The 22,241-nt window shown below is 44.3% G+C and overlaps 1 protein-coding gene across 1 annotated transcript in view; it reads right to left on the minus strand.

Annotated features, from left to right (window-relative positions):
• LOC144784213 (uncharacterized) overlaps positions 1-22,241 on the minus strand; it is a 255,285-nt gene that overhangs the window by 84,259 nt on the left and 148,785 nt on the right. The window contains exon 5 of the mRNA XM_078662868.1: positions 17,075-17,176. Within this exon, the coding sequence (XP_078518994.1) occupies positions 17,075-17,176 (102 nt within the window). The remainder of the gene's footprint in view (positions 1-17,074; positions 17,177-22,241) is intronic.

Below are 22,241 nucleotides of genomic sequence, written 5' to 3' on the forward strand. Positions count from 1 at the left end.
GCCATTATCTATGCTGCTCATAACAAAATATGGAAGTTTACCCAAGCAGAGACTGCAGAACGAATACGAGAAATTGATTGTATTAATTTAGAGAAATCTCTCTCTGTAGTAGACAATGGGTTAAAAACTCTGTCGTCCAGTATATATTAATTGGACAGCATAGTGTCTTCTGCCATAGACATCATGTAACAAGACTTGGTCATGCTGCAATATGGACAGTCTCAACTACGTTCTATCATGCTATTAGGCTGGATGCTACAAAACTTGCGAGCATGCTATGTGCCTTGGTATTTAATCAACACTACTTCACAGTTTTCAGAATTCAATCTCACTGATAAACAGATCAAACTGGCACAAAGGGGACAGACTATACAGTGCTGATCATTGAAAAAATTGAAAAATTACCATTCACAGTGGCAGAAAAACTAGCTACTGAGTGGATCATACATGGTAAAATGACTCTGCCTGTTACAATTTTCCATTTTCAGTATTGCCTAAAGTATATATCAGCAGGCAAATATGAAAGGTTGGGTAAAGAATAAATCAAGACATCCTGGGATTTACCATACACACACAGATGTGGGAGTGGGGGGCATGAAGTGTTTCTTAGCGGTTCTAACTGTGAAAACGCACCGAGCGGTTCGCTCCTTTGTCAGGGTATTAATTTACACTGGGCCTGCAATGGTTCCACTAGAAACTTATCCTTTCACCTGGAAGGCTCACCAGCTGAAGTGATTAATCACATTTTTGGACTAGTTTCAAATGGAAGTTACCTCATGTTGAATTATCACAGCTGCTGTGGCATGTTGCCAGGTATCCCATATCTTGTGACTGTTTCATCCAGGGTCACTTGCTGTATGCAAGTATTGTTTCCACAGACAGACAGCCAGGGAGACACCTTTATGGCCTTCACTGTACATCTCTTCTATACGAATTGATACTTTAAGCAGAACGAAAGCCATTCATGAATACAAACTGCCCTATACATTTCTCAGAAATGTTGGAACGTATCCTAAACATGTCTGATACGAGCCGTATTGTACATGTATTTAAAACGGTGTGTTATCACCTTTTCAAGCAGTTCTCGGAACACTTCCCAACTTTGTGTACTCTGTGTTTGGCGGACTGCCACTACTTCTTGGACTTGTTGCAGGGATTCTATTTTTGCTCCTACTGCTACGATATGGCAAGCCAAATCACCAACCTCACTCCAAGCACCATAGAGAGAGCTCTATTGGAGATGAAGTGTCGTGAGCGCATCGTTCAAATTTTAGGTTTACCTCGTTCAAGAATTAAATACCACATGGTTTCTGTCATTCAGTCCAATCTGGCAAGATTGCATCTTACCTGTTCTACGCTGCCTGCTTTGCAGTGAATAATGCGTGCTAGACATCTGTCTAACATTCCCATCAGTCATGCCTATGGATATCTATACTCTGCTGGGCCCCGTAACGTCCCATGCTCTGTGTTGTCCCCAGCGGCTACTAATCGAGATGACTGCATTCATTGAGATCTCACAGACGCAAATTGCTACTGCTGAGGTACGAGAGGAAACAACAGGCACGCAGGTAAAATCCGATACAAACATTGCTGATGCGACCAATGCTGAAGGCGATGCTTCTCATCTATGTGCGATTAGTCTTCTAAACGAGGTAATCCAACTTTCACCTTCAATGGTAGACGACTTTTTGTCTATAGACATTGAAGATTTCATGTTTTCTCCAAGCCCTAACACTGACTTTTTATTTTGGCAGACAGCTTTCTGAGATACTTTGAATTTGACCTTCATTCTTTAAAAACAAGGGACTAACTTGGACATTTTTTCTATGATTATTTAGTTTTCAAAATTTGTATTTTTTATTTTTTGGCACAAGTAATCTACTTATAGTAGAACTATTCATAGAGAACAATAAATCTTTGAATACTTCCAGAGACAATATATGACCTTGTCCACAAGAAGATGATTATGTAATCTGAAATGAAATTGTTTCAGCCCTCTTTCTGCTGTATGAACGAGCGATTTCATCATGTATATATGTTTATGATTCTTTCATGTAGCATTCAAACGTCTACATATACTTAGAATGAAGCATTGCTTTAATGCGAACACCAACACTTTTAAATGCATTTTTTTGAATTATGTTTTTTTACATGTTTTAAGCGAATCATGCGAAACTATGTTTTAGATATCTTTAACATATTTAGGAACGTCGTTCATACGAAAGTGGAGTGGGTGTTGTGTGTCAATTTAGATACCGTATATAGATCAGACCCCCCAGGATATAGCGGCATGGATTAGCAAATTTAGCGGCACAAAAATGGAAATTTAGCGGCACAAATATGGAAATTTAGCGGCAATTTTGCGGCATTTTATGTGGCCATTTTTCCTACAACAAACACAGATATCTTAGTTTTTTTAGTTATTTAACAACATGAAGCTATGTATATTTGGTTTATTTGCAATGTAGACACTTCCCTCGAGCGTGTGCTTCACAATTATGGGCTGCTGCGCATTCTTTTTATATTTCAGACCCTACCATTAACCCCATTGCCAGCGATCCTCCGTAACCTACAACCAGTAATTGACAAGTCGCCTTTCAACAACACTATGACTTCTGTTCTGCAAAATACAAATATACAACCTTGTGATACAATTGGCAAAGTCCTATGGTACGTGCACGTCCTACACCTTCACCAAACTAAACATAGAACAATCCCATCTTAACCTGATCGACAATTAAACTTAGCTTAAACCACAATAGCTGTGATCAGACAGACTCCCGACATTCTGTAAGCGCTATGGGGTTCTGCAGTTGGTATCAATGCACTACGTAAAAGCTGGTAACATTGGCAGTGGAGACAAGAAAGCAGACTAACACTGCTTCTTTCTTTCTACCAACCTTTCCCTCCTTCCTTTCACTTCCCCTTCTTTTGATGTATACACACTTGTCTTCATTCCTTGTCTCTCATCTTATCTATTTGCTTTGGTATTCTTTCTTCTTCTCGTCTTTTTTTTTTGGTGCAACCCGTTTTACTTCTGTCTCTGTTCTTTCACACACTTTCCCCTGCTTCTACTCTCACATTCCTGCCTCTTCCCTTGCACCTTTTTCCGTAGTAATACAATCCCATCCTTGGCCACACCTCTATGTTCTCATTTCCCTTGTTACATAGGCTTATTGAACATTAAAAGCACACATTAAGTTAATGTGTGCTTTTAATGTTCAACAAGCCTTTGTAATTTTCTAGTATTAGATTCACTTTTGAGCCGAAGTGTATTCAAGTGTCAATATATCTAGAAATAAAGCCGAAGAATGTAAAACTTAAGCTGGCTTTAATTGAATAAAATGTTGCATAGCAGCATAATTTGCCTTTGCCTGCAACGTAACAGTCAACCTTGACACATAATTTGGTCCTCTATATATGCCGGATTCCTGAGTCAGGGGTCTAGGCTGCTTTTCTTGCTGAGAGCTTTTGTTCTTGAATTTTGGTATTGCTTTACGTTCCCGCCCGCTGCTCTTGGTGCTTAGAAGGTTCCCTCGTTGAGCTGAGGTTTTCATAACACGACGCTGCTTATACATCTGCTCCTTTAAAACAACACTGTATTTGAGAGCAGTACTTGCGTTGAGCCAGCAAAATTAAATGTTAAAAGAAGCTTGTAAAGCCTGTCTTAACTCCGCTTTGCAGTTTATAAGTAAAGTACGGTGCGAACAAGCAGTGCTTCGATAATATTATTCTTTCCTCGTCTACCAGTTCAGAATTGTAAGCTAGATTCACCCAAAGCACAATTTTGTTTTTTAAATACTCCGGCGCTTCAGCCTCTCTTCGAGCCCCCCTCAGCTGCAGTGCCCCAGCCCCGCCAGCTCCCACAGTTCGAGCCCCGGGCTCCGTCTGCCTGCTCCCGTAACAAGTTCCCGAAGTTTGCTGGGCTCGCCTGCATAACATTAAAAGCCTTACTTCGGAGCGTTTACCATTTTTAAAACTGTTCAGTGTACAGTACGACCTACAGAGAAAAGCACATTACCTGAGCTGGAGAATAAAGCACGCCGCTTTCTGAGACTTGTGTTGTTTGATCTCAGGATAGCTAAAGGCTTGGATCTTGGCCTGGAGGAAGCAGGTATTGGACGGCTGGACGGCGGCACGTAGTGACGTGTGCGCCCACAGCCAATGCAGCCAATGAAAGAGCAGTTTGTTTTGCTGACACTTTTTTTTGTAAATATCGCGGCAATAATTGTAAATATAGCGCCCATCGCGGTAATCGGCTGATTTCGCGATTTTTTCGTGAATCGCGAAATCGCGAAATGCTGGAGGGTCTGATAGATTTCCTGATTCATGCCCTTATACAGGTACAATTCGCATTGCCCTTATTTAGGCATAGAAATCCAGCCCTTATTTAGACATTGCTCATGCTAACCAAATACAGGCCAGACCACCTACATCCATTCATCTACGTCACAACGAGTTCTTGAAAAACCAGACTCTTAAGCCTTTAGAACTTCCCCTTGCTTGAATATTGATTTCTCCAGGAACTCAGTTATGATGCATGAACATCTATTCCTTAGGGGTTCATTCATGTTGCTCTTATGCCCAAATTTTACATCAATACTGGCATTCCTTCACACCTTCAAGGTATAAATATTAAGGGTGGGAGTAAAATCCGTTTCGCGGGCGAATTTGCGAATTTTCCGCAATTTTGCGATCCGCGAATCTCGCGAAATCGTGGTAAAATGCGCGAATCAGCGGGGACGAATTTTCAGCCAAGCAAGGGTTACAGCAGCAGGTGCAAAAGTTGAACCTAATTTCTTTGTAACCTTTTACAAAAGGGTTACAAAGAAATTAACTTCAACTTGGGCACCTGCTGCTAAGTGCTTCCTGGCGCCTCCTTGCCTACTTGCAACTATTCTCTGACCTTGCTCTGACCCTTGAAGCAGGGTCAGAGAATAGTTACAAGTAGGCAACAAGGCACCTGTCCCAGCAATTAAACCTCATCAGGAAGCACTTACAGATATAAAAAACAGGAAGAAGGGAGAGGATGGCAAATACACCCATTTTGAGTTGTCAGGAGGGGTTAAACTAAAAGAGACCTTTACAGCACAATTTTCATATGCATTTTTCTAAAAATAAAAAGCTGTATGTTCTGTAGAGGCAACTCAGGAATCTGGCCCTTCAGAGATCCGGCCTCTTTTTCTTTCTCTCGTTCTCTCTCTCCCTCCCTCTCTTTCTCTCTCTTTCTCTCTATCTATCACTCTCCTCCTCTCCTTTCTTGCTCTATTTATCTCTTTCTCTCTCTCTTTCAAGTTCTTCCTCTTTCTCTGCTTATCTCTTTCTTTCTCCGTTGTTCTCTCTCTCTTTCTCTCTATCTCCCTCTCTTTCTTTCTCTCTCTCACATCCTCTCTTTCTCGCTCTCTCTTTCTTTCTCTCTCACTCTCCCTCTTTCTCTCTTTCTCTTTCTCTCTCTCATCCTATCTCTCTATCTCCCTCTCTGTGTGTCTTTCTCTCTTTCTCTCTCTCTTTCCATGTCTCTCTCTCTCTTTCTCTCTCTCTTTTACTTTCTTGCTCTTTCTCTGTCTCTTTCTTTCATTCTCTCTCGTTCTCTCTTTCTCTCTCCCTCTCTCCTCTTCTCTCTCACATCCTCTCTTTCTCTCTCTCTCGTTCTCTCTCTTTCTTTCTCTCTCCCTCTCACTCTCCCTCTCTCTTTCTCTCTCTCATCCTCTCTCTCTCTCTCTCCCTCTCTGTGTGTCTTTCTCTCTTTCTCTCTCTCTTTCCATGTCTCTCTCTCTCTTTCTCTCTCTCTTTCACTTTCTTGCTCTTTCGCTGTCTCTCTCTTTCTTTCTCTCATTCTCTCTCTCCCTGTTTCTTTCTCTTTCTTTCTCTCTTTCTTTCTTTCTTTCTTTCTTTCTTTCTTTCTTTCTTTCTTTCTTTCTTTCTTTCTTTCTTTCTTTCTTTCTTTCTCTCTCCCCTCTCTCTCTTACTCTCTCTTTCTCTTTCTCTCACTCTCTTTCCCACTCTTCCTTTCACTTTCACGCTCTTTCTCTGTCTGTCTCTCTCTTTCTTTCTTTCTCGCTCTCTTTTCTTTCTTTTTTCTTTCTTTCTTTTGTTCTTTCTTTGTTTCTTTCACTCTCTCTCTCGCTCTCTCTCTCTCTCTCTATCTCTCTCTCTTTCTCTTTTTTGAAACATTGCAAAGACCTCGTAGATGACAAAGTACAAACAAGCATTTGCAATGCAATAGGTCTTGCATGTTTTGTATTTACGTGACTTAGCTGTATTGATATTACAAATTACAATGGCTTTTAATTTTTAAATAATTAATACTTAAATAAAAGTGATTTTAATTTATAATGGCAATAGCTTAAACTTTTGTAAATAACTTTTGTGAAGATTATGTTCAGTGTATTTTATTGTGACGAAAATCCAAGAACAGAAGTGAAATATTAACATCTTTTTGTGACATTTGTAATAAAGTTTGAAACATTGAGAGAACATATTTGAACCAGTTGTTGTTGCATTTTTGCGCAGATTGATGCTGGGGTGGTGCTGTGGTGCTGCTGAGTGGTGCTGTGGTGATGCTGAGTGGTGCTGTGGTGGTGCTGAGTGATACTGGGATGGTGCTGAGTGATGCTGGGGTGGTGCTGAGTGGTGCTGTGGTGGTGTTGAGTGATGCTGTGGTGGTGCTGAGTGATGCTGTGGTGGTGCTAAGGGGTGCTGTGGTGATGCTGAGTGATAATGTGGTGCTGAGTGATGCTGTGGTTGTGCTGAGTGATGCTGTGGTGCCACTGAGGGGTGCTGTGGTGCCACTGACGGGTGCTGTGGTGGTGCTGAGTGATGCTGTGGTAGTGCTGAGTGATGCTGTGGTGGTGCTGTGTGGTGCGGTGGTGGTGCTGAGTGATAATGTGGTGGCGCTGAGTGATATTGTGGTGGCGCTGAGGGGTGCTGTGGTGGTGCTGAGTGGTGCTGTGGTGGTGCGGAGTGATGCTTTGGTGGTGCTGAGTGGTGCTGTGGTGGTGCGGAGTGATGCTGTGGCGGTGCTGAGTGATGCTGTGGTGGTGCTGAGTAATGATGTGGTGGTGCTGAGTGATGCTGTGGGGGTGCTGAGTGGTGCTGTTGTGGTGCTGAGTGATGCTGTGGTAGTGCTGAGTGATGCTGTGGTGGTGCTGAGTGATACTGGGATGGTGCTGAGTGATGCTGGCGTGGTGCTGAGTGGTGCTGTTGAGGTGCTGAGTGATGCTGTGGTGGTGCTGAGTGATGCTGTGGTGCCACTGAGGGGTGCTGTGGTGGTGCTGATTAGTGCTGTGGTGGTGCTGAGTGATGCTGTGGTGGTGCTGAGTGGTGCGGTGGTGGTGCTGAGTGATAATGTGGTGGCGCTGAGTGATGCTGTGGTGGCACTGAGTGATGCTGTGGTGGCACTGAGTGATGCTGTGGTGGCGCTGAGTGGTGCTGTGGTGGTGCTGTGGTGGTGCTGAGTGGTGCTGTGGTGGTGCGGAGTGATGCTTTGGTGGTGTGGAGTGATGCTTTGGTGGTGCTGAGTGATGCTGTGGTGGTGCTGAGTGATGCTGTGGTGGTGCTGAGTGATGCTGTGGTGGTGCTAAGTGTTAATGTGGTGGTGCTGAGTGATGCTGTGGTGGTGCTGAGTGATGCTGGGATAGCGCTGAGTGATGATGTGGTGATGCAGAGGGCAGAAAGGCACAAAAAGCAGTCTAACAAAGGGCAGAAGGGCAAAAAAACAATGGAAAAATGAGTCTAACAGAGGGCAGAAGGGCCAAAAAACAGTCTAATAGACTCGTTTTTCCCTTGGTTTTCTGCCCTTCTGTCCTCTAACAGAGGGCACAAAAAACGAGTCTAACGGGGCAGAAAGGCACAAAAACGAGTCTAACAGAGGGCAGAAGGGCTCAAAAAACGAGTCTAACAGAGGGCAGAAGGGTACACAAACAAGGGAATAACAGAGGGCAGAAGGGCACAAAAAAACAAGTCTAACAGGGGGCAGAATGAATCCCGCCCTGCATGTTTGTCCACGAAGATGCCACCTTTTTTTGCAATACCTCTACTCAACTGGAGTACTTTCTACTGTCTAATCAGTAAGTGCTCCCTCGTTGGCTAAATGTATAGGGGCAGATTTACAATAACTGGCGCATCCCCAGGGATGCGCCAGTTATTGTGCGCCACAGGTCCGCCACCCATGGTGCGCCGCATTTAGAATGCGGCGCACCATGTGGCAAAAACGGCACAGATGCGTCACGCAACTGTGCCGTAAAAGCAGCGCATTGCTGGAGCTGCGTCGCGCTTGCGAACAGCTCCAGCAATGCTCTGGGGGTGCCCTATCTCCCCAATGCTGCATCAAGCCTTGCGCCTGCTTCAAGCAGGCGAAGGGTTTTGACGCAGCATTGGCCTAAAAGTGACTGAGTGAAATCTTGTAGATTTCACTCAGCCACTTTTAGGAGGCTGAGTCGGAACGCCTCGTGATGGCGCAGGGCTTTACAACGTGACGCATCTCACAGAGAGATGAGTCACGTTGTTAATACCCAGCACCATGGCGCATCTTTTCTGCTGCCGCTGCGTCACAAAAGGTCTCGGTAGAGGGTGACAGTGGTGAACCAGAGGGTGGCAGTGATGAACCAGAGGGTGGCAGTGATGAACCAGAGGGTGGCAGGGGTAAACCAGAGGGTGGCAGGGGTAAACCAGAGGGTTGCAGGGGTGAACCAGAGGGTGCTGTGATGAACCAGAGGGTGGCAGTGGTGAACTAGAAGGTGGCAGGGATGAACCAGAGGGTGGCAGTGGTGAACCAGAGGGTGGCAGTGCTGAACCAGAGGGTGACAGTGGTTAACCAGAGGGTGGCAGTGGTGAACCAGAGGTGCTGTGATGAACCAGAGGGTGGCAGTCGTGAACCAGAGGGTGGCAGTGGTGAACCAGAGGGTGGCAGTGGTGAACCAGAGGGTGACAGTGCTGACCCAGAGGGTGGCAGTGATGAACCAGAGGGTGGCAGTGATGAACCAGAGGGTGGCAGTGGTGAACCATAGGGTGGCAGTGCTGAACCAGAGGGTGACAGTGGTTAACCAGAGGGTGGCAGTGGTGAACCAGAGGTGCTGTGATGAACCAGAGGGTGGCAGTCATGAACCAGAGGGTGGCAGTGGTGAACCAGAGGGTGGCAGTGCTGACCCAGAGGGTGGCAGTGATGAACCAGAGGGTGGCAGGGGTAAACCAGAGGGTGGCAGTGCTGAACCAGAGGGTGGCAGGGGTGAACCAGAGGGTGGCAGGGGTGAATCAGAGGGTGACAGTGCTGAACCAGAGGGTGGCAGTGCTGAACCAGAGGGTGGCAGTGCTGAACCAGAGGGTGGCAGGGGTGAAGCAGAGGGTGGCAGTGATGAACCAAATGGTGGCAGGGGTGAACCAGAGGGTGGCAGTGGGGAACCAGAGTGTGGCATGGGTGAACCAGAGGGTGGCAGTGGGGAACCAGAGAGTGGCAGTGGTGAACCAGAGGGTGGCAGTGCTGAACCAGAGAGTGACAGTGGTTAACCAGAGTGTGGCAGTGGTGAACCAGAGGTGCTGTGATGAACCAGAGGGTGGCACTTGTGAACCAGAGGGTGGCAGTGGTGAACCAGAGGGTGACAGTGCTGAACTAGAGGGTGGCAGGGGTGAACCAGAGGGTGCTGTGATGAACCAGAGGGTGGCAGTGGTGAACCAGAGGGTGGCAGGGGTGAACCAGAGGGTGGCAGGGGTGAACCAGAGGGTGGCAGGGGTGAACCAGAGGGTGGCAGTGGGGAACCAGAGGGTGGCATGGGTGAACCAGAGGGTGGCAGTGGTGAACCAGAGGGTGGCAGTGGTGAACCAGAGGGTGGCAGTGCTGAACCAGAGGGTGGCAGTGGTGAACCAGAGGTGCTGTGATGAACCAGAGGGTGGCAGTCGTGAACCAGAGGGTGGCAGTGGTGAACCAGAGGGTGACAGTGTTGAACCAGAGGGTGGCAGGGTTGAACCAGAGAGTGGCAGTGCTGAACCAGAGGGTGGAAGTGATGATCCAGAGGGTGGCAGTGGTGAACCAGAGGGTGGCAGGGGTGAACCAGAGTGTGGCAGGGGTGAACCAGAGGGTGGCAGTGGTGATCCAGAGGGTGGCAGTGATGAACCAGAGGGTGGCAGTGGTGAACCAGAGGGTGCTGTGCCCATACACGACTGCATGGGTAACTTCGCCATGCAAGCGGTCCGCGAACACGCAAAAAGCCCTGCGAACACGCAAATAACCCCGCGAACACGCAAAAATCCCGCAAACGCGCAAAAAAACAAAAATCCGCAGATTCGCACGAATTCGCGGATTTTGCGAATTGCAAATTCGTTTTCGCGCAAATTCGCAGAACACGAATTCGCAAATTTCGCCCATAAAAATATACATTCACTTGCCATGGCAATCCACGGTATGGTACGGTCCAGCTGCCTACTTGCACTACGCGGTTCGCCAACGCAAGTTCGGAAGGAAGTCGTGTCCCCAACTGACACACTGACCAGACGCTGTCATCCTCCTCGCAGAGAATCCAGCTCCAGTGTTTCTAACTCCTTTTGTGGGGTGTTAGAGATCGAGAACCGGAAAGAGATTCTTACTTCACTCATTCTAAGGTATGGAGCGGACTAGAACCTAGAGGGACTTTTGGCAAATCTTAGCAACCATAGCTAGACTATAGCTAAACAGCACCTACTTCTTCCCTCGTACTACACTTAGGATAGGTACACTGGGTTAGGATTATTTTAGAAGCACCAGATGAGTATTTTAGCCTGTGTTATTTATGTATGCATTTTTATGAATATATGTCATAGCTACACACCATGCTATTGCAGTCTTATTTTATCCTACGGCTAATGCTATACGTATTATACTTCGCATTCTGTCTTACGATTGTAGCAGTTCATATCTCTTGCATAAGAAAGAAGACTGTTCAATAAACCCTTTTTATTGAAATGCCCATCTATCTATTTCTGTGTAACTCTGTAGAAACAAAGCATGCATGAATGACTGAGAAACGGTTAACTATAGTTTCTACGATTGTGAGATTGTTACGATTCTAAGGGAAACAAAGTTGTCATGTTTATGCAGCTGTCAGAAACAAATCCCTTCTTGTTCATTCGAGAAGTTTCTAGTGACCTCTGAGTTAGCTGGCACACACAAGTAATTAAGTTTAATGTACTCGATAGAGACATACTGAACTCAGTCCTATGTCAAAACTATAGTGTATATTATTCCAATGCGCAGAGCCTATTAGGGATATAGGGCCATATGTATCAAAAAGTCATTTTGTGATTCTCAAATAGCGATTTTTTGTGAATCTCTATTTCAGAATCGCAAAATGCTATGTATGTAGGATTTGCAATACATTTTGCGAATCCTACATATTCCTTAATTGCGAATCTCAAATTGCGATTCGCAATTAAGGAATACCTCCCCATTCATTCCCCATACCTCCCCATTCATTCCTATGGGCCTAGAGGCCCATAGGAATGAATGGAAAGACATTCTCAATTTGCGATTAGCAATTAGCGAATCGCAAATTGAGAATGCAATTTCAAGGGTGCAAGGGTGTCAAAAGGACATCCTGTTGCACTCCTGAAATAAGCATGGGTGAACATGTGGCACACATACATGCCCTAAGGGCATGTATGTGCTCCACATTGCACTTGAAAAAACTTTCACAGAAATCGCAAATTGCCACCAGCTTGAAGTTGGTGGTAATTTGCGATTTCTTAAGGCCAAATTGCACTTTTTTGGTGCTTCTTACATTGCATTTAAGGAATCGCTAAATTTGCAATTCCTTAAATGCAATTGCAAAATAAGGAATCACAAATTTTGCGATTCCTTATTTTGCACACAGATGTGCCTTATACGTACCACAAAGCAAAATTGTGATCGCAAATGCCGAAATTCTGCAAATTTCAGCAATTGCGATCACAATTTTGCTTGATATATATGACCCATAGGAACTACACTACATTACAAGAAGATTTCATCAGAGACCAAGTGTTCATGCATGTAAAGGACACTTCTATTCAAGATAGGTTGTGGGTTAATGGTGATTCCAAACTTGAGGATATCTTAGCTATAGTACGAAAGGCGGAAATGTCATGTAGAAGTGCAAAAGAAGTTAAAGTAGAGGAATATAGTAAAACTAGCAACATTGTAGCCAAAATTAATTTTAAAAAACAAATATCTACAAAGGAACCTAGTAATGTCTCCGACAAAAATAAACTCAGGTGTAATAGGTGCAACAGTAGGTTACATTTAGCAAATAACAAAAGTTGTCCTGCCTTTAAACAAAAATGTTCTTTTTGTGGGGTTATATGACATTTGGCCAAAGTGTGCAGGAAATGCAAAAAGAAGAAAGTAAAATGTGTGGAAGAAGGGGAGTCGGGTGAGAGCGATTGTTACACTAAAGACAGGGATTTGGAAAGTTATACATGTTGAATATTAGAGAGGACCCTTCAGTAATTTTGAACCTTGAAAATAATGCTGTTAAAAAGAAACTTATTTATGACATGATGATTGGTGGAGCGGAGATACAAATCTATCCTGATTCTGGGTCTCCCTATTCCATAATAAATGAAAATGTATGGCAATCCAAATTCGTAGACACGCTTGGATCCAAGTTAAATCCTTGTGACATTAATCCTGAAGGATATTTAGGAGAGAGGATTGAGATTATTGGTTTTCGTTTGCTTGTCTAAGTTTAAAGACCGTGAGTCCATAGCTAAATTTTACATATCCAAACATGGACCTTCTGTTCTTGGATGGTTTGAACAAGGTAAGCTTGACATCATTCTCAATCCCAACAGCCCGGAACCCTGTCATGGTTATTGGAGAACCTAATGAATGCAATAAAAATATGTGAAATAAGTTTCCAGAAGTGTTAAGGGATAGCATTGGAGAGTTATTTAGTTCTACAATAAGGAGGGAGTTACCCTTTCACCCGGAAAAGGAATGGGTCTATACTCAAAAACAACAAATTTCCTTTTCCAGCATTTTGCACAAAGGATATGGTCCTAATGGGCCTCTATCTCAAAACAAAATATGGGTCAATAATGGTGAGTCTGGTCTATGCGTGAGTTACCAAATTTACAGGCTTATATGAAACAGCAATATTCAACATAAGTGTATTCAAAGGACATGAGTATTAAAATTTCATCAGTTTATTAGAATTGTGGTATTTAAAAAAACAGCAGAACTTGCTGATTATACATTGTATATCATAGTTCAAACAAATCAAAATATGGCCATGTACTTTGTGAAGATGATATCAAACCCAAACCTGACCTTATAGAGGCAATTCGACTGGCACCGTCTACAAATTCTAAAGATGATGTAAGGTAATTTCTGGGTTTAATAGCGTTTTACCCCAAATACATACAAAACATTTCTTGTAGAGTTTACAACATAGGACAGTTACTGAAAAACAAAAGTACATTTATATGGAATGCTGAATGGGAAACGGAATTCAAAGATGTCAAGTCAGCCATTGGAAATGCTACTGCACTTAATAGTTTTGATCCACAGCTTTCTTGTATCATTACTACAGATGCCAGTTCGAAAGGATTGGGAGCTGTTTTAGCACAAAGAATAGAAAATGGGGGTGAAGCCATAATTGCTTATGCTTCAAGGGCCTTATCCCCTTCTGTGGAGAAATATTCCACTTCTGAAAGGGAAACCTTAGCCTGTGTGGGCTCTAGAACATTTTAGTGTTTGTTTGGGGAAAGAAGTGTGAAATTAGACGTGACCATAAACCTTTGGTGCGTTTACTCACTACCGATGATCAAAGCTTCCGCTAGAATCGCACGAATGCCCATGTAGTTGCAAGATTTAATTTACAGAATAGTTTATGTCCCCGGTAAAGACAATGTGACTGCTGATGTCTAATCCAGACTTCCTTTGCCCATCAAAGAGTGTGTTCAGAATTCATGGGACGATTTTCAAATCGCTTCAGTGCATGATGGTGCTTTGCCAATTAAGAGAGAGAATTGGTGCGCTGAGTATCTGAAAGATGGGACAGGAAGTTCAAAAGTGCATTGTTAAGGGTTGGTCTTCCAAGAAAAATCTTTCTCTTGAACTTAGGAGTTTTTGGGAGGTGAAAAAATTATAATCTTTTACTGAAGGTACCATTTGGAGAGGTGATAAAGCTGTACCTCCCAGTGGCATGAGACAGACTGTTCTACATGGCCATGAAGCTCATAATGGTATTGTCAGAACTGAGCAATCAGTCAAAAAAACGTTTTGGTGGACAGGTTTAGACATTTTTGTTGAACGTATCATTAGGGATTGTGTCAGTTGTGCTAACTCAGACAAGTCTTCGAAAACCTTGAAACCCAATATGGGGGAACATTATAATCCAAATGGTCCTTGGGGAAACCATTGTCATGGATATCACGGGTCCTATTGGTCCATTGAGCACATATATGGTGGCAGCCATAGATGTCTTTTCTAAGTGGCCTGTCATACAAGTGGTTAAAAGAGTAAATACTGATACAGTCTTGTTGTTTCTAGTTCAGGCTTTTACTTAGGAAGGTTTACCCATTCGTATCATTACAGATAATGGAGTCCAGTTCTTATCCAATAAGGCGAAGGAGTATTTTCATAAGAATGGTGTCATACATTGTACTACGTCTATATAATCCTAGTGGGAATGGAATTATTGAGAGATTCAACAGAGTACTTAAGGGCACTTTGCAAATAGTTGGGGTTGAAGATGACAAATGGAAAGTTCAAGTGGTAAAAACCGTGTGGAGGTATAGAACCACCCCCAATGATGTGACTGAGTGCGCCCCTCTTGAGAGTATGAGTGGCAGATTACCTAGGATAAAAATTAATCCATCTTGCTTAATATCTTCTACCAAATGTCATATTGATTTAGATAAGGTTAAGAAAAGGATTGAGAGAACACACGTTGTCAACAAGCACAGGTTCAATTTGAGAAGAGGTTTTAAGAAAGATCCTATTATTCAAGTCGGTATGCTTGTGAAAGTTAAGAAAGCCAGTTTATGGGACATTTTGTTGTAGAAGATGTCTTAAAAAACTCAGTTCGACTTTCTAATGGTAAAGTATGGAATTTAAACAGAATTGCTGTGCTCAAGGGCAGCAAAAAATTATATAAAGAAGTACACATTCCACCCAAGCACAATTTTGACATTGTGGCCACTTCCGAAAATAGTACTATTGATGTCTGCAGCAATGGAGATTACAGTAATCCGAGTACTGGTTGCTCTGATATTGTTGGTTTCTACTCCTATTGTTTCTAACAATTCTGATTATTCTCAATAAAACAATAGTATTTCTGTTCATCAGTTTCCTGAAGCTAAGCGCTTACGCAAAAAACCTGTACGGTTCTTTGATTTTGTTACTCGCATTAGAAATAAGTTGAACTCATAATTTTTTTTGTGTTATTTTGTTTAAAGGGGGAAGATGTGTTATGTTGGTAACTGTGCTCTCGGTACGGACCCTAGATTCTCTTGATGTTCTAGAGCCTTGGGTCCGTGCCATCTGGTCTTGGGAGCAGTTGGAGGTTGGTTCAGATGGAGCTGGATGTTTACGGGTGGTACTGCTCTTGTACGAATAAACTACAATTTTTCTACTAATTGGACTACGAGTAATACATAAGAAGCAGACAGCTGTTGGTTGATTTTGTTCCTGTGGCCCAGCGTAGAGAGCTGTGGGTTGATTTTGGTCCTGTGGCCGAGCACACACAGTTGTGGATGCATTGCTTATTTTGTGCTAGCGGCCACCAATGATTTGCACTGTGGACATCCTGGGCTCTGGCACATGTTTACACAGCCTCAAGGTAACGTAAGTAAGTAAGTATTTATTGCTTGATTAATTAAAATCTTAGCAGTCTGTACAACTATAAAAAACACATACATAACACAATTTCATATTTCCTTAAAAACAGGGTTACTATGTTCTAAAAGCAAGAATTTAACTGGTTAAAAATACATGTGATAAAATTATAATGAACTTCTTAATTCAGTCGAAGTCTGTATGCGGGTCCCGGACTTAGGTCGTCACCTGGGTCCATAGATCTAAATGGTCAATTGCTGAGTTGTGGCCTGCTAGTTTTAGTGTCTATGCAAGGTGGAAATCATATGCAATAACCTGGCGGGAGGCCATGGATGTGGGTGGTTGTACTCCGGATTCTGTGCCTAGTTTTGTTTGAACTTCTTTCATAAAACTGACAAAACTGCAAACTAGTCTAACATTGGCCCCATCAAAGCACGCCTTCACTGCCTGTCTGCAAGACCGGATCTGCATTTCATTTATATGTGGATTTAACAACTCTCTCCTCTCCTGGTCTAGAGACTTGCTAATACACAGAAAATGCAACACATATTCTTTGGTTTCTCCACATAATCTGCAGAGGATGGTTGTAAATGAGCGTTTCCAAGGGGGCATGTGGGTTTTAACAGGTAAAATCCCCATCCTCATTGCCAAGAAGCTTTCCTACAGCATTCTGGAGAAGCTGGTGCCTAGGTACAATTGTGGTGAGCATTTTGAATAACTTTGAATCACAAACCAGGTGTGGACCCTCTTATTTAAGTCTGCTTGATCTTTTTCAGTGGAGACGAGGTTTATCGACTTATTAACCAGGTCTTTGACAATGTTAAAAGGAAGTCCAGATTCCCAGATGTTCTGTAGGGCTAACATGCTGATCCCTGATTACCCTCAAGGTAACGTAATACCAATCAGGTGAAGTGAGTGATGAAGATATACAGCCCGGTCACTTAGTTCCAGTTTATGTTTCCCCGGTCCTGGGTGAGGCTTACCCATCCCCATTCCCTGTCTTGGGTTCATCTTCCTTGACAAATATCTGATACATTGAGAATCCCTCCAGCATGCCTACAGGGCGCAGCCCCATCATCAGGACCAACAAAAGCTCATGACAACGTTTGCGTACTCTCCCATAGAAAGATGCCCCAGGTCCACATCTCAAAGTCTAACCTTTGGTTTGCATCATCACCTTTACTATGTAATGCCCTATGTACTGAAAACATTCTTGGGTACAACATTTAACTCAAGAAAGATATAGTCTTCAAACAGATAAAGAAATAAATAGTAAGTGGTACTTACACCACATGAAACTCCTTGCACAGAAACCAGTGACTGCGAGCAGAACAAGGCACAAAACAATGGTCAGGACACTGTGGTCTTCGGCATCAGAGCATCCTTCACCTGGAGAAGACAAGGAAGTGACAGATACAGAGTCACATTGTAAACAAACATATCTTCCTGCGAATATACTATGAGGAGCATGGGTGGCTAGACTAGCACATTACTCAACAGTGTGTAAGGTCTCACATCTTACTCTACAGTGTGAAGGGTCTCACATCTTACTCTACAGTGTGAAGGGTCCTGCCTTTCACCCAGCAGTCGTGGGTTGATCTCAGCATCTACCCAGCAGTGCGTGGCTTTCCGAGTCATTGCAGCAGTGATTGGATCTCAGTGTCATTGCAGTAGTGTGTGGGTGTCATGGTCTTACCCTGGAGTGTGCGGATTCCCTCCTTTTACTGTGCACTGAGGGTGACCTCTCTATCTTGCAGTGCTTGGATTCCCTGCTCTTACCAGGCACTAGCAATTTGTATATTCTGCATTAAGCCAATATTTGTCTTATCGTACAGGGTTTGTAGGTTCCTGTGTCTAACCTACAGGAGTCTACTTTTATGAAGTATAAAGATTCCAGTTTACCCACAATGCAAGGCATAGGTTCTGCAGGGTCTGAGCAATAAATCGATTTGCCTCTGTAGTCTAATTTTATCTTGCCTGCTAGAATCTACACACACGGACCACAGCCGATGGCCCACACTAGCCCTGTATACCTTTTATACAGGCTGCACCTGTAGTGGGCTCTGATGGTTCCTCACCCTTTCTACCCCAGGCCTGCCTTTAAATATATTACAGCATCAGGGGCGATATTACGTATTAGCATGGATTGCACCCCATTATGATAAAGCCGCAAACTTGCGTGTCCCTGGGGGCGGTGCATTCCTGTGAAAACACAGAGCGGCAGTGAAGGCAGCAGCCGCCTGCACTTTCAAAGAGGTTTATAGATCCCCTTCGCAGGTGGGTGCAGTCAGTGACTGCACCCGCCTGCGAGGGGATGTCTGGAGGGTCCATGGCACCCCATTTACCTCTGCATATTGCTGCTGTCAGGTGGCGCACTGACAGTGCATCACCATTTAAATGGTGCACTGCTAGTGCACCTCATGAGGGCTTCTTTGACTCTGCGCCCGTGTCTGTAATATGATGCAGGTGCAGAGTCAAAGGGATTCCAACATTTGCATTGGGCACTTCCATATGCAAATAAGGAAACACCCTCTGTTGATAGCACTGGCACTTTAAGTGTGCCAGAGCTATAGGTAGTATACAAGGTGACGCACAAGCGTCTGCGCCCCCTTTTGTAATACCAAAGTGCCACGGGGGTGAGCAAAGCTGGCACAAATGCTCTTTGCGCCCCTGGGGCACCATCTGTAATATGGACCCAGGTTGTAACATGCTACCTACTCGGGTTCAGGGCTCCATGGACTGAAGCTCCAACTCGAGGTATCTGGTGATATTTTGTGGTGGAATTTCTGGTCCCATCTACTACTGTTTCTAGATCTGAAACAGAGTGTAGGGCCCAAAGTACTTCTACTGTGGTTCGTTTCTTAAGAGCCTCACCCACTCTAATGGTGTATGCTTCATCATCGGGCCTCATCCAGGGCTCAACCATGTTCCAGGAAGAACATTTTATATTGTGTGTCACGGATATTTTAGATAAAAATAAAATCAGGAACACCACAGCTTACCTTTAATATTTGGTGATAGGTATAGTTAGAAAATATCAGTAGGTGTTTATTAGGAAACCTTCTATTTTGCCAACATGTTTCAGTCTATTTCTGTGTCCTCTCAGGTTTTTATCAGGACATATGAATTACCACATTGTAAGGTAATGCCTTGTCCTGTACTTAGTAGTCATGGAATCAAATTAGGCCAACACATAGAAACATGCAGGCTTATTTTGCCTTTTGGGTCAAGTGCATTTTAGTGTCTAGAGGAATTAAACTTTTAGAAGTCATGGGCATGAATAAGATTAACTTCCATCAGTACATGGTTCTTCTACGTACTGTGTCTCACAAGAAAAGACATATATGCTCTGGCTTTAATATGTATTGTAATGTATTGTAATTGCATTTGTATAGCGCTTACTACCCCTGATGAGGTGTCGAAGCGCTTTTTTGGCAAGTAGCACGCTACTCCGGGACCCATAGAGGATTAGTGTTGAATTAGTATAGTGAAACATCCAAGTAAATTTTAAGTAGTGGATAGGTTAGTCAGTTATTTGGATTCGGAAGGATAGCAGAAGAATAGAAGAGGAAAAAAGGTTTGTATTTATATAGTGCTTGTTACCCCTGATGGGCTGTTGAAGAACACTACTCTAGAAACCCATAAAGGATTAGTGTTGAAAATTAGCATAGTGAAATATGAAGAAATGTGAGTGGTGAATATGTTACTCGGTTATTTGGATAGATAAGGGTAGGTGACAGGATAGAAGAGGGAAAGAGGTTTGCATTTCTATAGCGCTTGATACCCCTGATGGGGTATTAAAGCACTTTTTTGGCGAGTAGCCCGCTACTCTGGAACCCATAAGGATTAGTGTGGAATTGGTATGGTGAAACATGAAATTAATTTGAGAGGTGGATATGTTACTCAGTTATTTGGATTGAGAAGGGTTGGGGAGGGGTAGAAAAGGAAAAAGGTTTGCATTTAAAGAGCACTTGTAACCCTGATGGGGTGTTGAAACGCTTTATTGGCGAGTAGCACGCTACTCTGGAACCCATAAAGGATTAGTGGTGAATTAGTATAGTGGAATATGGAATTTGAGAAGTGAACATGTCAGTCTGTTATTTTGATTGAAAAGGATAGTGGAGGGATAGAAGAGTGAAGTATTTTTTTTCCTTTCTTTTTTCAGGTTAGCGCAGTAGGGGAAGGCTTTTGGATGAGTAAAAAGGGTTTTTGGAGGGGAAGAGTTTTGAAAAGTTTATTTTTGGGGATTGGTGTAGTAAAAGGTGTCAGATGATGCAAGGAGGGGTAGAGTAGGAGAGAGTCTAGAAAGGGTTATTTTGGGCATTATTATTATTAATATTTTTTTTTTAAAGAACCTTTATTTCTATTAGCATGAAATTACAAACACCGGCCTACAACCAGTGTGGCCGGCCGCTATTTAAATCGAGCAGAAATTAAGTAAGAAGTATCGCATCAATCCGGTGATTAAAAACAAAGCCACATCCAGGATACAGCAGAGAATCAAGATAATACGTGATAACAAGGATTAGAAACGGTTCATTTTTAAATAACCAAAAAATTTAATCGAAAAATCGAAATCGCATTGTCATTCCCGCTCCCAACACAGTCAGTTAAAAACACATTATCACTCCGATGATGAACATAGATTGAATGGGAAAGGAGAAGAGTACCAAAGTCAGGATAAATGCAATAGTAACGTACCAAGCACGGCATGCGAGCCCCACCCCTAAAAGGGAACGTACTATTGGGGACATGAAGACGACGACATCGAAAAAGGAAAGGGCAAAGGGCCATAGAAACAAAAAAAGGAGCAGAAAACAAACCCATCCCCCAAACTCCCACCCTTCACCCCTGCAAAAGGCTATGGCCTACCCCCCCAGCAGCGTGCCTGTCGTTCTAAATAAGAGACCCGAAATATAGAAAAGAAAAGAGAAAAAGAAGAAAAAATGTGAGGAGAAGAGCCGGCGATTCGGTTACCCATTGCCCCCCAACCCCGCATACTAAAATCGTATAAACAGAAGCAATAGAAAAGTACACGTATCAGCAAGCACATAAAACGCAATCAATTACAGCCCCACTAAACGTGCCCTTGAATCAGCATTAACCAGCAAGAAGTTCCTCCAAGTCCCAAGCGAGGTCACCCCTGGCCACTTCTGTCAATAGTATCAATGTTAAACAGTCCTGCAGATGGGATACAATTCGGTACAAAAGGTTCAATCGTTCCAGGCAGACCAGGTAGCGCCGCTGCCCAACATGGTCCTAGCCACCGAGAGACAACTGACGATGCATGCCGAAGGCCGGAATGCAACAATACCCAGACCACCAACAGTCTCAAGTCCAAAAACGGGTCCGCCAAGCACGGAAAGGAAAGCACAGGATGTGGGAAGCACCGCAGCACAGTCCGGGCCTCATGTACCATGGATCGATGTAGCTTCTCCACTCGCTGGTCAGAAAAAGGCCCCGATGAGACAACCACTTGCGGAACAGATGTGACGACAATAAGCTCAGGAACCAAATCTATTCGCGCCTCCAAGACTGTAGACTCATCCGGGGAACACGACACTGCAGCAGAGGGAGACGCATCAGCACCGACTCGTAAGCAAACCGCTCCGCTACAAAATGGCGGGTCAGCAATGGCGGCGATCCTTCCTTCCAAGTCCCGAGCTCCCCGGAGCAGGGCAGTCCGCAAGGTTGTCAGTGCAGCCAGTACGTGGCTACGCGTAAGCGTTTCCCCACGTAGCCGAACTCCGGGGGTCTCAAGTTCAGCGGTTTCTCTGTCCCTGGGAGGGGCGCACTCCGAGGCGCCATCCGCCATTTCAGCCATCTCGTTCTCCTTCTCTTCCCCTCCACTTCAGAGTCTCTTCCGACCACTAGAGTCAGCAGGTCCCACGGCTGGACCTCGACAGTCGGCGCTTGCTGCAGAAAGGAGAGTCACCAAAAGGCCGGACGTGCTCCCCGCAGCTCGCCGGGAGCCACCCGCTGGTTCCCGGACGGGACTATTAACATGGCCAGGCTCTCTCCGGCTCGGCAATATCTCGGGTTCACGGGGCAACCCACTATTGGGAGTGGGTTGGTACCAACTCTCCCGGCTCGCGGCTCTCAGGCTCCCACTGACCGGCTTCTCATCCCGACCAGGGCCGCCAATGCTACGATCACTGCCGGGCAACCTCTGCACTCGAGGCCCCGGCTTCAGCGCCACGAAGGCCGGCAAGCAGACGGGGACAGTTCTTCGGATCTACTGCACGGTGGAGCCCCAGAAACAGACGGTAAGTGATTGCTTCCCTTCAGCAACTTAGATCAGCAAACCTCGCTCAGGATTATCTTCAGGATAGACGTGCGGGGAGCAAGGGCCCTCGGAGCCAAGCGTTTATGCGACTGTTCCGATTGCCATCTTGGCTCCTCCCCTATTTTGGGCCTTATTGATTTTAGAACTCATCAATGTGTGATGCTTGAA

Source organism: Lissotriton helveticus, chromosome 10 (genome assembly GCF_964261635.1).
Source record: "Lissotriton helveticus chromosome 10, aLisHel1.1, whole genome shotgun sequence".
In the NCBI taxonomy this organism is placed as follows: Eukaryota; Metazoa; Chordata; class Amphibia; order Caudata; family Salamandridae; genus Lissotriton; species Lissotriton helveticus.